At 33.1% G+C, this 18,850-nt stretch overlaps 1 protein-coding gene across 1 annotated transcript; it reads right to left on the bottom strand.

Annotated features, from left to right (window-relative positions):
* Positions 1 to 12,883: 12,883 nt before the first annotated feature.
* LOC107889971 (uncharacterized) lies at positions 12,884 to 17,136 on the bottom strand. The gene is made up of 3 exons (XM_016814507.2): positions 16,696 to 17,136; positions 15,990 to 16,593; positions 12,884 to 13,858 (listed from the first exon to the last, which is right to left on the bottom strand). The coding sequence occupies exons 1-3, from the start codon at positions 17,004 to 17,006 to the stop codon at positions 12,965 to 12,967; spliced, it is 1,809 nt and encodes a 602-aa protein (XP_016669996.1). The 5' UTR covers positions 17,007 to 17,136; the 3' UTR covers positions 12,884 to 12,964.
* Positions 17,137 to 18,850: the final 1,714 nt, after the last annotated feature.

The raw sequence follows: 18,850 nt of genomic DNA, 5'->3' as shown, positions 1-18,850 counted from the left end.
GAGAAGTACTAGATGTACGAGAAGAAACAGACCCTAAAACAGCAACAGAAAAGTTAGCCCAGTCAGGATAAGGAGTGGAAGATATACCATAACTAATAATATTCCAATGGCGTGGACGTAGTCTACATGTTTTATAGAAATAGAATAAAGGTTCCCTAATTATTCCCACTAAAATCCGAGCCAAATCATTGTTGGCATTGTAAGGCCAGACCACCTCAGCAAAAAGGATATTGTGAGAACCCACCCAAAGTAAAAGATCATTCGCCTAGTGACCGTTTGTAGTCAGCCCTTTTAGGCAGTATTGGGAGACATTCCGGAAAGTAACAATCTCTCTTAATTCCAAGCAATTTCAAAATCAACATTTTGGCTTTGTAAGAATACATCCTCCTAGGGTATGGACCATAAAGTGGGAAAGCCAAAACCAGTTTCGAGATTGCACGTGACCCTAACGAATTTTTCTTTTATGATATGGAGGTTTACGGCCCAATTTTGAATTATGGGCTCATAACTCTGGCATGTACTAAAGTAGGCCATCCCAGCTAAGGCACCCTTCCTTTTAATCTTCAGTTGATAGATCTTCTGGAAAACATCAAGAATAGGCTACTCATTGTACAAACAATAGTCGATAAGCCACCAATGTCCACTAGGAAAGGGCGAAGAGTTGCCCTAGTGCAATATCATATTCATTGAGCACCGAACAGAAGAAAATATAAAGTGGTAAGTGAAAGCCAGCCTCGAGTAGGAAGAGGGGAAGAATAAAGCCCTTGGTGTTATCACTCTGGTGACACTCCCTTTGGACTAAATGAAAGTTGTAAGAAAATTTTGGATGGAAGACAAGTTTGGCCACTAGATATTAAGTTAGTCCTCCTTAGTAGTGTTGAATTTATACATGGGAGCAAGTACGCATCAGTACCATCGAGACCTCTGGGTCCGATCACAGTAGCGTTTCTGAGACTATCGCTTCTGCTATTTTGGGTAAGACCACCATGGCCTCTTCCACCGGTAGTTGTTTTGACCATTTTGTATAATAGTAAAGAAAACTGAAAGGGGGATTACCTCTAAAGAAAGTGTGAACTGAAGGTGAAAGGAAGAAAATGAATTTGACAAAGGCAGAAATTAGGATTCCAATGATATAGTGAAAAAAATTTTGCGGGGCCAGTGTTAAACACTTAGTATTTATAAAGAACCAAACGTCCATGAGAAGTTTCAAATTTAAAACCAACTGTTCGAGTTCTTGAATCACAGCTCAAAACTTGTCAAGGCTAAGGCTATAGGATGTTGAAAAACACGGGAGTACCTACCAACTATGCCCACTAATTTGAAATTAACCAATCGAGACTGTTTATCTACATTCGCACTAGTTGGAATCTTCTTAGTGTTGTAACTATATGTTGGTGTTTCACCAACTCATGAGTAATTGGGTTTCTGAGATTTATAAAAATTGTCTACGCGTCATGAGTAATGGGGTTTACGAGATTGATAAAAATTTTGATGACGAAATTTCCTTGATGAAGGGGAGAGTTGTCACACCCCAAAAACGATGAATCCAAAAAGATGAGTAAAGTATATAAACTATTTGGCAAATAGTGGTAGCATAATCCGCGACCCTATTGGCCTGATGACGAGTTAGAGTATTGGCATATACTAGCATTAAAGTATCCACCTGCTAGCGGTATCTAAGGATTTAATTACAGGGTATCTTCAAGCAAAGAAAGATTATGCCCAAGAAGGAGTACACCTAAGGAAGAGTACGCCCCTGAGTATTGGTTGAGAACGAATAGCCTATCAAGTGTTTATGGAAGTTGTAGGAGACATAATTGCCTTTAAGACCACACCATACGTGAGTGACTACAAAGTATAGTACACTCAGTTCGTTTGAGCACTGTTCAAGTTGGTTCTGGTGATGAGATTAGTTGGGAGTCAGCTGAATTGATTTGACCCTCCCCATGATTGGTCAAAATAATAACGAAGATCTTCGCCAGATTCTATTTACCTTCCCCCAAATTTTTGTGGGAAATCAGGAGATTTGGGTTAGGTAAGCATCGCCACTTGTCAAAGTCTACAGTAGGGGGACAAGGAGGTTATATCTAGTAAATGAGAAGACATTCCAAATGACTTTTATTTCTACTTGACATTCTACTTCTTTTTTCTGACCTAAATGTTCTCTTCTTCTTCGTTAAGATAGATCTAAGACCTCATTTAATCAATGGATGATTTAACCTTCTAGCAAGTCTTATAAGCCTATATGTTATGATTGTTGTTGAGTAAGGATGTTAAAATGTACCAGGACAGTAGGGTGTGAGTGAAAGGCCCTGCAAGAGGGTCGTACGTAGTTGAAACATTAGTAAACAATCTGTAAATGGGAATTCTAATGAAAATTCCATGATCTTGTAAGCAACTGCTACAACTAGATTTGGAAGGACAATTATAACAAAAACTCTAGGTTGAGAAGTTGTTAATATAGACCCGACTTCTGCATAACATATTATGATGATTCCTTGTACGGTCATTGTTAATATATATGTGCATACCTCCTTGAAAAGTTGTATGTATGTATGGTTGTGTGTGTTCTCTGTGAGGTACTTGTATGTATATACTGAAGTGTACGATTCGTTGCATGAATATGACGATATGTGGTAAGCATGCATGGGAAATTATGTGTTAGGAAGTATGATTCTATTAAGATTATGAATGAAATCAGTGTAGATGCGTCCATTATGTTATTTAAGTGATGCATGACCAAGTATGGTTGGCAATAAGGGGGTTCGGGCGAAATGCTGGGAAAGTATGTAATACGATGACGAACCCCGTAGTGGTGCTTTGATGATGTCCATCGAGACAATAAATATGAAGGCTAGTATAGTGAAATGTAGTCTATCGGGACCGCAAACTCGAGGTCCACCGAGACAGTAAAAATGAGAAAAGGCTAGTGTGGCAAATATATGAAAAGACCATGGCCACGACACATTCTAGTTTGCGTGTCTCGGGGGCAATGATGGGAAAACTTTAAGTGATGATGAGTTTAGGCAATTCCATATTGTCGAACACAACAATTTATGTGGTGCATTGGTGGCAAACCAAACCAAGCTTTTGTGGTGAATTATTTGGGAAGTCTTTGTGGTGATTTACTTGGAAGCCTTTGTGGCGAATTGTTTGGGAAACCTTTGTGGCGATTTATTTGGGAAGCTTTTGTGGCTAGTTACTTGTAAAGCCTATGTGGCGTAATGCCTAGAAAACTTGTCAAACGAATTCTCTAACACTTAAGTGGTGAATTGTTAGTCTGCCTTTATGGAGAGATTTGGGTATGCTTTTGACACATTTTCTGAAAGAGTCCTCGGCATTGTATTCGACATATATGAAATGGAAAATATTATTATACACCAGATCAGAAAGAGAACTTGGCATATATGAAATTATGGGTGGTGTAAGTGTCCGCCAAATCTGAAAGTTTTCCCATTTTGTATTGAAGTTATTTCTATTAGGTGATCTAAAATATTTCCTTCATCAAACAAATTTCATTGTTTGGATCAACGTGAAGTTACAACATGACTGTTATTCTGATAGTCGCCGAAGCTAGTATATGACTCCACCGAAAGTAGTGCCCGTAGGTATATAATTCTGATAAATGTATCTAATTTCTATCTTCAAGCAATTGCAAAATGTAATCCTCTATAAGGTGGGAAGATTGTAATCCGCCAATCGAATGGAACATGTACAAGGTGGTCAAGTTAGAGGTTGGCACATAGTTATCCTCTAGGAATAATAAAAGAAGTCCAAAATTCTTAAGTCGGGGAATTCAACATCATTGTTTAAAAGTAAAAATGGTTGAGAATCATTAAGTTTTATTGAACTTATGGTTGTTTATTTGTAATGCAGGTTCTTGAGTTGAACCAATTCACCAGAAGGAACCATGCCAAGAATGCGCCAAGGTGGTTAATCATAGTGCAATGTTATGCATATAGAGGGAAAATTTTGGGAATATGTTTTCAAATGGAAAATATTATTATACACCACATATATATTTGTCTTATCAAAGATTTAACTTGTAATGTTTTATGCTACTTTTAAAAGTCTGTTATAAATGACAATCGTTTCATTCAAATCTTTTAACTTAGAAAAGATTTTTAAATAAATAAAAAGTAAATCCAGTATGGTTTTTGCCAGCAAAAAAATTTGCTATGTAAGTATTGTAACATCCTACATTCGAATCCGGTAAATCAAGTCGAGTATAGGATGTTACAAGATATATAAGAAGATGGGTAATTAAAATAAAATTGCTAAATAAGGTCTTCATGGTTCTATTTATAGAAAATAAATGAAAAACCAAAAATTACATAGTTTTTTACCACAAGGCATTCCTTGTGTCTTCAACTGTCATCACTCCATCTTCTCCTCGTCCTGGACTCCTTTTCGGGAAAAAAATACATTTAAGTCCTATTTTTGTTTCCAGCTCATAAGAATTATCTAAAAAAGTATTTCTACGTGGAAATGATAATCCACAGTCTCTTTCCTGAGAACCACAACTTTGGCAAAAATAACAACTATATAATAAATATGTAATATCACATTCATTCCCATATATTCCCCTAATGGAAATAATTACATGAATGTCACATCTTATCAAATATTAATCAAACAAGATGAAAAGAGAGATTCAATCTCGATTTACACTATAAACATAGCACAACCTGACTCTGATACCAATTGTTGGAAAAATTCGGTTTGAAAATAATTTTCTTGTACAACGAAAAATTAAAATTTTGAAAAATCGACTCGATTTGTGATATTTATAGCAATAAACCCTAACTAAATTCACATATATATTTTCTGCTTAATGGGTTCTTATTGTCCCCAACTTTCAACCAAACGATCTCCTCCACTCTTCTTGTACCACGAACTGCTTCGAGTGTGGGCTCAAACCAATTGAATCGAAACGTATAACTAGAAAAAGTTTTCTCTCTTTTATTTAAGGTGAAAACAAAAATTCTCTCTTCTTAATAGAAACCAGTATAATTGTTATTTTGGAAATATATATTTGATAGTTAATAATAAATTCTCTTTATTTTTCGACAAAGTAATAATCTCTTAAAGTTATATTAATAGCTCTACCAGTACCATCTATTTATAGGAAGAGAATGTAGAACTCATGTTGAGTTGTAGTGGTTTATTTCAAATAGAAAAACAACTTTCTACTTAGAGTATGAGTGGGGGGATGGCACACCCTAGTATTCTGCTTGGGTCCTATCCGATGTACTGTCAATAAAATTAGTCACATTTATATCTCTATCTTCTAGAAGTCATCCGCTCTGATGCCCAAGACAAGGCATCTCTCCAATTGGACTTGATAGATGACATATTAGTTTTTCAATCGGTTTCCTCATTTTCGATTAGACTAAGGACATGTTTAGGTCCGTTTACTAATACAATTTGTCTTTTCGTATTACGATCCGACCACATTATACCGGTTAATATTAGTTAAACAATAGACAACCAATGAGTAACATTTGCTTCCATTTTGCTTTGCGTGCAAAAATCACGTGAGGACAATATACAAAGTATTAATATAATTCATGAATAATTTTATTAACCAATCTGTTTGAAAAATTACAAATTTACTTAGACGAAAACACTACACTTAGGGCACCAAATCCAATATAAATGATATTCTACCATTAGCATTACATGATAGATGAAAAGTAAATATGGTCATAGGTCGTTAGTCTTTGTGATAAATGACTTAATTATTATTTGATAGTAACTGACTTTTCATGAAGGGAGATATAATGGTTACCATGAGATAAAATAGGATCATATTGGGAGCAGAAATTTATCCCAAAATAATTAAGCATACCCTGTGAGGGTAATAGACTTATGAAAAGGTCATTAAACGAGCACTGATCGAGTAGATTTCGTAATGGTATGTAATTAGGGATAGCTCAGTCACAATACTATAATGGAATGACTTCGTGACTAATTGAGTTTATAATTAATAGGCGAAAAGTAAGAACTTAATTTTAAATCATTTGAGCCCTAATGATATATGTCCAATCAGTCCCACCGCTAGCTATTTGAAACTAGAAATGAATTCAATATAGATTCAAATGAACAAAAATGGATGGAAATGATAAAATTAAAGAAATGGGTTAGATTCGAAAATGAATGTGTTTTCTCACTAAGTATGGAAATATCTTTAGAATTAATTTAAGTTTTTTGAATTATTATTTAATCAAATAATTGAAGTTCGAAAATAAAATTAAATTAATTGGTCATTTTGGATTCGTTGAATATAGAGTTAAATATATTTTCTCTTATGGTAAAGTTGTCATGATTTTAACGGAATTAGAATTTGGTTGAGAAAAATATTTAATTGGAAAATTAATTAATTTAATTTAATTTAATAAATAATATTTATTTTAAGAAATTGAAAGGCATGTATTGGGTTGAATTAAATTATAAAATGTTAGATTTAAAGTCCAATAAGCACATATAATTAGACCCAGTATAAGAGAGGCCCAAAGTCCCTTATAATATGTTTGAGGGGCGACAACCTTAGTATATTTAACTAAGGTTTGCCGCCTCTCTCTTCTGTTAGAGAGATTTTGGGGACTAGTTTTTCTATCAAATAAGTATCATTTATACTCTACTAATTCAACAAGGATTCTCCTATCTCTCCTTATAAATAGATGGCTCTAGTAGGGCTAAAAACAACAAGATATACACAATTTTGAGATATTATTATCCTGCCAGTAAATAGTGAGAATTTATTTCTAAAGTACAAATTCTACCTAGGAATAACAATTCTACCAGTTTCTATTAAGAGATAGATTTATTTTCCTACTAAAGTAAGAAAATTATTTCTGGTTTTGTATTTGATTATTGATTGTTCGAGCTCACACTCGTAGCGATTCGTGGTATGAGAATAGTGGAGAAGGTTGTTCGATTGAAAGTCAAAATGTCTAGGATCAGTCTCGCATAAAGCAAAACTACCTTTTGGAAAAGGTTTATTGCTATAAATATCATAAATCAACTCAATTTTCAAAATTTTAGTTTTTCACTGTGACAAAAAACCGTTTTATTAAACCATATTTTTCCAACACTTTGACCCCTTGTCAGTGCAACTATTTCTTGGCCCAAGGCTTCAACCCATCACTAAAGCCTTTTTCTCACTCATATTAGGGATTTGGGGCATCAACTCACTAAAGTGTCACACATATTCCTGAAGTATGCCTTATTGCGTAAGTCGATGCAACTTAGCTTGAGCTTTATCTTTAGCATACTCAGGGTAAAACTACTCATTGATTTCTTTCTGTGGACCTACAATGCCACCACAAAGGAGTAACATCAATAAAATACATAGAAGCAATATCTACCTTAGTAGCATCATCCTTGGTGTCCACAACAAGGAACTATTACTCCATCTCCCATAAAAAGTTGCCAACATCCCTCATGGACATGTTCCCTTTGAACTCTTTCGGCTTAAGATCATCAATCTTGGGCTTGGTTCTCGTAACCAACACCTTTTTTCCTACAGTAGCTTTACAAATAGTGAGCTCCCCATTAAACTATTCAAATTCCTTTTTCAAATTTGTCATCAGGGCTTTGAAAGCATCATCCCTCTAATTCAGCTTGTCTATAGTGGAATTGAGCGCCCCTTAAATCTCCTCTACATTGGCATTGAGAGCATCCAACACCTGTCCTTTGAGCTTATCTCTCTCTAAGTCTAGCTCTATGGTGTGACCCTCAACAACCTCAAGGCCTTCCTTCACATCACCCATGGAATCCTTAAGTTTTGCATCCCTATCTTCCAACGCTGATAGCATATCCCTTTATTTGTTCGCTTTCCTTGCCCTCCCATGAGTCTCTGGTAGGACATTTTGGTCATTTACTTCTTTCGCCATCACCAACTCAACACATTAACAAACCTTGGCTTACATACCAACTATCACGGGGTTGGACCTTAGCCTAGAAAATCAAGCGACCTTAGGCAATAACTTTGCTTCAAATGTGCTTAAGCCAACCTTAACTCTTTTGAAAAGGCATCGAAGATTCACAAAAACAAGCAAGCGAAATAAGCAAAGAATGTAAAGAAAAAGGCATGAGAAAGTATGCACACTAAGTGTTTGAGTAAATGCTCTCAATTAACACTAAAATTGATTGAATGCAACTTTAGGTGATTACAAATGAGAGGGAAAGGTATCTATTTATAGTTGAGCTCCTCCAGATCCTATGGTGCAATTTGAATTACATTAATGGTTGATATTAATGCCTATCTATTGGATGAGAGTCCTAAGGAATTTAAACATTATACAATAATATTACAATATTTACCCTAGTAGCTCTAAATACTTGAGTGTTTCACTAGGCCACCAAGCTTCAAGTAGATGGGCTTCCCTTTATGTCCCATGAATCGAGCTAGTTTTAGTGGGTTAAATGAACCCAATGTAATCCATTAACCTCTTTGGGTAGTTATGTATGCTTTGTTCATGAGCTTTCGCGGCTCGTGACAAATAGATGGGCTTAATTGATTAATTTTTTTTATCTTTAAGAGCTCAATTGGGTTCTAAAATTTGTTGGGGGCTTAATTAATTTTTTTATTCACCGTGTGTAACACCCCAAACCCGGCCTAAACATTAGGGTCGAATCTGGTGACGTCACATTGTAACACCCCTTACCCGTATTCTATGCTGGAATAGGGTACGAGGCATTACCAGAATAAATACACTTATAAACATATTAAACCGAGTTATAAAATTTCATCCAAATTAAAAACTTTCAAATTATTATCTTCGAGTCGCTAATTAGGGTTTACGAGGCCCAATACATACCTATTCATATGCTCAATATATCTGTTAAATCAATCCAATATTGAAGAATCCACTTTAAGTCAGAATCAATATTAATCACAATCATAAATATTTTCATGTTATTTTCATATATCACTAACTGAACTTTGAATGTCAATTTACGAATATGTAATTCACTAACACATTCTGGTATACACAATGTTTAATTGATGAAATCATTTAATTGAGCTAAATTTCATATTCACTCCAAATTTTCTTCTATATCCATAAATGCTTTCACTTACCATTTACCTAACAAATTTCTCGAACCAAGCTATCAAACAACAATAATACATCACCTGTGCTTCATGAATTCAATGTTCGAATCTTATCACCATCAAATCCATGTCATTCGAATACTTAAAGTTTATTCAAGCATATATTATTACGTTTCATATACCAAGGATATGTCAAAATTACGAATACGTAATCAATTCATTTGTCATTTATTTGACTAGCAAATTAATTTAAAAATTCATAACATTCCATTACTTAAGATATGCCATAAAACACTCCTTTAACATAAACTAGCACCATGGCCAAATTTTCAGTATGTTATTTATTCCCCTTTTTTCCCAATCACATAGCAAAATATTACAAATATGTATATATTTGAATACTATAATTATGCATCAACTTACCAACATGAGTTAATTCATGAGCCACTCATGACATCATTTCATGCCAAATATACCACACGCATATGCTATGAAACTTTATTTTCTCTCATGAGCTTACCATAACCAATAATGCACCAATATAAGCATCACTCCTATTTCAACATTTATCGATTATAATCAGACATTTAACCAATTATACACAATTCATTCATATACTTTATTATCCTCCTCCTCCTCCTCCTCTCCATCCCACATCTTTATGTATATAACATGCTTAAATAGCATTATACATAATTTCACTATTCACTTATATTTAAATTCAAAGTTGTTTAGTCGAGTTATAGTCACTAAATTATTTTTATCTAGAGCTACAGAGCTCCAAATTAAGTTCCGTTAATTTACCCCGAAACTAGCTCACATATCTTCTTACCATAAAATTTTCAGAATTTTTTGCTTAGCCAATTAGTACAGTTTATTCTTTAAAGTCACCCCTTTTTCACTGCTCAACATCTCTGATCTCTCTTCACTAAAAATGAATTATCTCATTGTACAGAATTCAGATGATATTTCCGTTTATTTCTTTTGAAAATAGACTCATTAAGGATTCTAAGCATATAAATTATAACTTATTATTATTTTTTTACAATTTTTAATTATTTTCCAAAGTTAAAATAGGAGATTCTGAAATCAATCCGACCCTACCTCACTAAAATTCAAATATCTCAAAATATATAACTTTTTTGTTGCTCTATTTCTTTTATGTAAAAATAGACTCATTAAGATTTCATTTTATATCTTATTCACTCTCTAATTTAGTTTTCACTATTTTTGGTGATTTTTCAAAGTCACACTATTGTTACTGTCCAAAACTGTTTTGTTGCTAATTTTACTTTTTCATAATTTCTCTTTTTCACTTTCAATCATTATTCAATTCAATTCCACACATATATTCATCATTCAATCACACTTAATCGTTACATGATCTCATGTACTTTCACTTAGTCAATTTCCCGATGAACACTTCGGAATAATAACAGATACACGGTGGATTCAGCACACAGCAACCACCCTTTGTAATCAATGATATCCGGTGGGATTAGCACATAGCAACCACCTTATAATTAATGATACTGGTTCACATAGTAGCCTGCACATAGTACTACACATGTGACCATCACTATCCGATACACGTAGTAGCCTGCACATAGTACTACACACGTAATCAAAGCTATTTGGTACGCATAGTAGCCTGCACATAGTACTACACATGTGACCTATTATTTTGGTACACGTAGTAGCCTGCACATAGTACTACACACGTGACCATCACTTTCACTTTCACATAGTGGCCTACACATAGTCCATGCCACACATGTGATCATTTCTGTCACTTCATTCGTATCCCTTTTTATTCCGAATGTTCAATCGGGAAATTTCTCACTTTTTCTCATTTTTTCCTTTTTCACTAATCAAAGTCAATTCCTTATCTTTCTTGACTTATAATAACACATTTAACTTATTTAACACTCACATTATTCAACCCAGTCCAAAAATCACATTTTGGAAAATTGCATTTTTGCCCCTAAAGTTTCACAAAATTACTATTTTGCCCCTAGGCTCAGAAATTAAAATTTATTTCTTTTTCTTATGTTTTATGACATGCTGAACATTTTTCCCTTCTATGGAAACATCAAATTCTCACTCTAACACTTACTTATGAACATTAGGTATTTTTACCGATTATGTCAATTTACTCGTTTTCACTTAAAATCGGCTAGCAAAAGTTATTTTACATAATTTCAAGCTTCATATTCTACCATAGAACATAAAAATAAACATATTTCACCTATGGGTATTTTTTCCAAATATGAACCCTAGATTAAATTATTGCTAGAATAAGCTAAATTAAGTTATCGGGACTCTAAAAACGTAAAGAACATTAAAAACGGGGCTTGGGATCACTTACTATAGAGCTTGGAAGCTTGAAAACCCTAAATATGGCTTCCCCCTTGCTGATTTCGTTCACCATGGAGAAGATGGACAAATTTTTGGCTATTTTGGCCTTTTTAATTCTTTTAATTACTAAATGACCAAAATGCCCCCAACTTAAAAATTTCCTATTTCACTTATCTCTTGTCCATTTTTGTCCAAAAAGTTAACCAATGGTCTAATTACCATTTAAGGATCTCCAATTTAAAATTTCATAACACTTGGACACTTATAACATGTAGAACTCAACTTTTGCACTTTTTACAATTTAGTCCTTCTAACTAAATTGAGTGCCCAAACGTCAAAATTTTCGAATGAAATTTTCAAAAAATCATTTTGAGAAATTGTAGACCATAAAAATATAATGAAAATATTTTTTTTCTCGTCGAATTTGTGGTCCCGAAACCACTATTCCGACTAGCCCAAAATTCGGGCTGTTACACCGTGAGTGCTTTTTTTTACTAATAAGCCTAAAAAAATTGTTACTGTTCAAAAAGAAAGAAAGAAAGAGATCAACACAGGTAAAGAAGAACCAATAAAGCACTGAAGCAACAACCAAATGTTTTTTTGGTTTAAAAGAAGATGGTACCTTGCTCAAGATTAAGGCAATTTGGGTTTTTGTTATTTTTTAGGGTAAACTAAACCTAAAGTCACTAAATTATTAGTAATTTTACATTTTGATCACTCAATTTCAAAAGTTACAAAATGGTCACTAAATTATTTGGAAGTTTTCATTTGAATCACTAGGCTGTTAAAATTGTTATTGTATGGCCTTTTCTATTTGCACAGTCTTTTACAATTCAGTTTTTTTTCATAAAACAACTTTGAATGTCAGGAATCTATGAACCAAAATCCAAACAACTTTTTTCTTTGAATTCTAACATTGATTGTCAGATCGACTTGAATCTAAGTTATGTTATTCTACTCGTTGATGGACTACTCATTGATGGGTATTGATCCATCATATCGATTGTCGAATTGTCACTTGAAACTCGCTAGCTGAACTTAAAAGAAAATAACAACCCAATGACTTAAATAATAATTTTCAAATAATTTAATAACTATTTTATAACTTTTTAAAATTGACTAACCAAAACATAAATTTAATAATAATTTTGTGAATAGATTAGTTTATTTATTTTTTTTCTTTTTGGTTTTTGTATTCACTTGGACCACTAGATTTTCTTAGGCTGGAATAAGCCAATGGGCTGGTTTCAATTTATTCTTTTTTTATTTTTGGGTTTTGATGTAGGATAATTAACTCATTGGTTCATGAATCAAACATATTTTTAACTTATTTCAGAATAGATTTTTAATTCAACCGTTTAATCGATTCTCAAATCAATTTTTAATTTAGCCGTTGAATCAATTCTCAACTTAATTATTGTATCTGATTGTTTTAAAAAAAAATTAAAAACAGTTAGAAAGTAAAATACCAATAGCAAAAGCAGAAGAAAAACATCAATTACTATACTATATATATACATTATACAGCACTATCATTTATCCCAATCACCTTCTACCTCGTTTCCTAGCCCTTCCCGTACCTCCCAATCCCACCTCATTCTCAACGTTCTCCCTCCCTCTCTTTCCCGTCGACTCCGCCACCACCTTCGGTGGCCTCCCAACCCCTCTCTTCGCCCTCGCCCCTCTTCCTCCTGAACTCCGGGTAACCCTCTCCACCCTGCCCTTCTCTTTTTCATCTTTACTATGATCCTCCGAATCATCATCCTCGTCTTTCTCCGTCACTTCACTTGGTGAATTTTGCTTCATTCTTTTCAAGAAACTTGCTGCTCCTTGTTTCTTTCTTGCCTTATTATTGTTGTGATTATTATTTTCTTTCTTAATATCCACCTTCATCTCCACAGCGTCATGAGAGCTAAGCTCATTACCACCATACTCATGCTTTGTTTCCTCACTGGTGCTGCTCGTTCTTAATGAGTTTCGACGGCCTGAAACCACTCTTTCTTTACTTCGTTTCTTCCTTATGCCCATGTCATCAGTCGCAATAGGAGAACTACCATCAACCTTCTTCTCTTCAACGCCTCTTTCTTTTTCATCTCCTCTCCTAGTACTAGTAGAAGTATTCTTGGTTACTGCCTTGGAAAATCGGCGTTTGCCACATGCGACTATAGTAGAAGATTTGTTGGGTTTCGCAACATCATCGGTTTCGGATTGTTTTGGAAGCATATGGGTCATTTCCTTCAACACCAATGCCCGGAGTTGTTGAGCAGCAATACGTTCGGGGGAACTTTTGTGGTGAAATACGATGAGATTGTTGAATAAAAGGAGGAGATCCCTCAAGAACTTTGTGCTGCATTCAGAGTAGACACCTTTATCAAGCCTGGTTTGAATTCTTTGGAGATCCATGTGTTGCCTTATCAGGTTTTTGTATCTTGCAGATTCCTGCAAATTACACTTGTAATATTATTATAATTATTAATTAATAACAATTATACTGTTATGTTAAAACCATTTTTTTTATTTAAGAATAGTCATAGAAGTTGTGTTAAAACTTCAGAATTACAGAGGGATTGAGGCGAAGACCTCTCTCTGTATCGGTTCTCCTAATGGTATTAACTCTATTTTATGGGTTTTTTTTTTAATTTTCAATTCATTTTTTATTGAAAAATCTAGTTGGTGGAAAGTATAGCACCAACAATTTAAGATTGAAAATCATCAAAAACGTTTAATTAATTTTATTTTTACATATTAAACTTAAAAGTTTAATTTTAGTATGCATTTGGAACAAGGAAAAGCCCTTGGATCTGAACTTTCAACAAGTTGCTATTACATCTTGCGCTAAGCGAAGTATTTAAAAATAGATTTCAAAAGATGAAATAAATCAATAGTGAAAATTATGGTAATACAGATTAATAAGTAAAGAAGCGTTTTTATTGAACTGATCAATACCTTCAAAATAAAATTATATAAGTACTCAAGTGGAGCCAGCCAACACCATAATAAGCTGGCCGACATCACCCAACTTTAAAATTTTGGGGGAAAAAAAGAAAATATTAAATTAAAATTAAAATTCCACTTTCTGAAACAACAATAAGATGCAGAAATTTAAAATTATAAAATAAAATTGCTCAAAAAAATCCAGGGGAGAGATAATTTTATTAAAACTTAAACAACCTTTTTACTAAATATATACTAAAAAAATGATTGAAGAAAAAAAATGATGTCAAAAAGGTTTTTAGAAAGGATAAAAATTTGGAGAAAGGGGAAAAAACTTCAAATACGCTTATATATGATCATCAGGATAATTTGTTTAGGAAAAGTGCATAATTTTTAGAGATATATGTTAGTATTTTTTAATATAAAAATTAATATTTTTATTTTACTTAACTTTTTAAATAGAGATAACTTTATGGTTTTAATAATTGGATCGATAATCAAATCACTAGTTTCCAGTGTTATTGTCGATCCAATAATAACTACATAAATAGTTAAAAATAAAAAATATATATTAAAAATTATAAAACTGATTCAGTTATTAATTTTCTATAGATTCTAAACGATTTTAGTTCATACAGTTCAACCCTTTATCCGAACTAATAAATTAATTGATCTTACTTCTATTCCATTCGATCTAATTCCGGTAATAATGGATAATATCAAATAATTCAATATTTTTAATAGCAATAGGTTAACTGCACGATAATTATGTGTAGTTGAAGAAAACATGAAAAAAAAATGGTTAGCCATACTGCTATAGTTTTTAATATAAAAATACATTAAAATATTATTAAATTATATAACTTTTTAAGATTTTTCAATAAATTTCTTTATTAAATTAGTATTTGATTATGATCACATAGATATAGTTTAATTGTTAATAATAATAAATTAAAACAAAACAAAATTAAAAAGAAGAAGAAATCAGAACCTAAAATTATCTCAAAAGAATTTTAGCCCAAAAAGAAAAATCAAAATTAGTTATGTTTCTGCTCCTATATCATTTTATGATTATTTTATTAAAATGATGGTCAAAGTTGAATTCTTCTAATAAAAGACCATAATAGACAAAATTATTGATACAAGGAAGTATTTAGGATTGAGGTTTAAGTTTAGATAAAGAAAAAAAGAAAATTCTAGTCCAAAATTTATTTTGACAGTGGTGAAAATTTTTTTAACTTATCGCAGGCGAATTAAAAATGGTCTCAGTTTTTTAATCAGATTCAAGGAGGCTTCCTCCAAAATGTCAGTAGACGATAATGCTTAGTTGATGTTCTATAACCGTCCACAAAGCGCCACGTCAATCCAAAGACTGGTCTAAAATTATGGAAACCCCAATATTTTGTCATTCTATCAAGTGACGTGGCAGGCTAATTGGCACCAAGGCCTAAGATCCCTAGCCTTATTTCCGGCACCTTAAAAGAGTAGATGTACGTTGTTTTCCCTTGACCGCCTTGTCAAATGTTCTTAGTTTAATTTTATTTGTTTTATTTTTCAATCATATATGTTTTTTCAAGATAGAACATATTCCTTACTCGTTATTAATTAGTAATATTTATATTTTTAAAAAAATTACCTGGCTCCGTTGGCGGCGATCCAAAGCCGAGCCGAGCCGATTAGAGCGGATGATCCCTAGAAGCCTAACCATGGACTCGGGCTTCACCGCCGGGGCTCGCTTCATGGCGGGAGAAACCTCATCTCCCTCACGTTCCTCTCTGCTGCTGCTTCCGCCCTTACTACTACCATTACATCTTTTCTTCTTCGATAAACTAGCCGAACTTTGTACGTCACTCACCTGCTTCTTATTATCATGTTCTTCACCATTTAATCGTTCATTAACCGGCCCTTCCCCGGTTCGAACCGGATCAATCTCATTTTCACCTCTCGGTTCGATCGGCTCTGTTATAACTTGTGCGTTCCTTTCTCCTACCACTTCTCCGGCATCGTTTTGCTCGTCTTTAACAATAATAGTGGCCGACGTGGTCAGCTCGGGTTTTTGACTGGTGGAGTTGGACTCGTTGAATGATCGGTCATCGAGATCACCGGAGCCATCACCGCCGGCGGGTGTGCCGGCGACGGTATCCGGTGATAAAATATTCTGTCGGTCATCCAGATCTGTCTCCTCTTTAGAAGTCCTCTCTCTTTCCTCCTCCAATCTCTTGACCTTCAATTCCAACGACCTGTAATCACCAAAAAAAAAGCAACCTCTCAGATCTCACCACAAGGCGAGTAAACGACGCAATCAGTCGGAAAGGAAATCTTCATTTGATTTCATTTATTACACGATTGAAACGTCACGTTCTTGAACCTCTCGACGGAGCTCTTCTACGCGAATCCTTCGAAGCTGGTCAACCAAACTAGAGGAAGAAGAGGCGCCATTTGTGGATATGAAGCGTCGTTTAAGATCAAAAAACTTGTCTTTACAGAGTTGTGGAGTGAAGGAAGGAAGAAAGGAAGAAGTGAGTCTCCGATTCTGAAGTTCCGAGGCGATAGAATCCCAGCTTTTAGTGCCGTGGCGGTTGACGGCACATACAAGGAGGAGTTCCTCTAATGTACCCCAAGGTCGCGCGCTTGATTTGTTTTCCCCAGCCATGATACGCTTATGCCATTATCATCATCAATATAATTTTGCTTTTAAAACCTAGGGTTCCATCTTCATTTGTTTCGATTCTCTACTTCGCCGTTTTGATTGGGTTCCTTTTATATTCTCCTCCTCCACACCTATTAATTTGTAGTCTTATATGAAAGATAAATAATGTATCCAACCTTTCAAAAAAATAAAAAATAATGTATAAAAAAATATTATATTTGTAGGGGTTTTAAAACGAAAATTTTATTTGAATTTCACTTGTTATATAAAAATAATCAATTAGTTGGGTTTTAATCTAACAAGAGCCTGATATACAACAATTTGGTGAAAACAAATGTAGAAAAATATATTTATAAAAAATTTATATTAAAAACAAACGACAGCTTATTAGTTCAATCAGTAAATTTGAGTCTTTAGAAATGTGTTCAAATATCATTATGTATTAATTTAATTTAAGTTTTTTTTATATAAATTATAAAAAGATAAAACACACTCAAAATAATATTCAATACTTCGTGAATAGAGGAAGTATTTTGTGTCATTTCCCAACTAAGTTGACATCTGATTATATTATGGCACCAACTCAAACAAACACATTATATATATATACATACACATTTGAAAAATATAAAAAAAAATTGTCATATTCCTAAATTCCTTAAAAATTTTAAAAATACTATTAAATATGATTCAATAAATCCATAAATTTAATAAATAATCAAATATATTATATTTCAATTGTATTATAATTTAATTTATGTCTTAAATTGTGGATTTCAAGTTGTGAAAAATTACCTCGTTAAGGTAGTATTTGGAAAGCCACATAATAATTGAATTTGACTGATTGATTGTAGTTACATAGGGTGGTATGTTTGGGTAACTATTATAATTGGTGAGTCCCATTGTATTTGGTATAATTTGAGTACCTTAATTACTCTTTCCAATTCTTAGAGGAGGGTGAGAATTGGAATAATTATGTTGTAACAACTTGCTTTTCAATGGTGTTGGAAAAAGGTGGTTTCAGAACCCCATTTCCGTAAATATTAAATATGAATATTTACAGAGTTGGTATAATAGTATATTAGAGTTTGGTCCATCAATTTTGTTTATTAATTATTTAATTTAGGTACAAGAACTAAATTATAAAAGTGTAATCTCTATAGATTTTTAATTGGCCAAAGACTTAGGGACTTAAATTACAATTAGTCAAAGGTCCAAAATGACAAGTTAACTATTTGGGAGTAAGGGTTAGTGCACGGTGGTGATTATCCCACTAATTAAGTTTAAAGATTAACTTTTGTTAATTAATCAAACTTAAGTTAATAAAATCTTAATTAAGAATTAATCTAACTATATAAGTTAAATTAAAGAAAGGAAAAAAGTCATCTTCTTCATCTATTCATTCTTGTCATCCAAAGAAGAGACGAAAACCTTAGAAATTCTTAAAAGTTCCGGCCATCAATTGGTAAGTGTTTTTAAGTCCTTTTCTTGTAATTTTTATGTTTTTGAGGTCATAGGAGCTTGATTTAGCTAGCACATGTACCAATTTGTAAAACTGTTAAAGTTTTTTAAAGTTATCATTATTTATTTCTCGAAGAAATTGGTCTTAAATTGATAGATTTTAAGCTTAGATTATAAAAAAGACTAAATTGTAATGTTTAATTGTTAGTTTTGTACATAAGGACTAATGTAAATAAAATGTGAAATTTCAGTAATAATAGATAGTAGAGGGTTTATAATGAATGTAATTGAGGTCGGTTTTCAAACTAAAGCTCAAAATTTAAAGTTATGACTATTCCCATTTTAGGGACTAAATTGAATAAAATGTAAAACTTTAGGGGCATTAA

Source organism: Gossypium hirsutum, chromosome D06, assembly GCF_007990345.1.
Source record: "Gossypium hirsutum isolate 1008001.06 chromosome D06, Gossypium_hirsutum_v2.1, whole genome shotgun sequence".
NCBI classification, from domain to species: domain Eukaryota; kingdom Viridiplantae; phylum Streptophyta; class Magnoliopsida; order Malvales; family Malvaceae; genus Gossypium; species Gossypium hirsutum.
The sequence above is the reverse complement of the archived record's forward strand: the minus strand, read 5'-3'. Positions and strand labels throughout refer to the sequence as shown.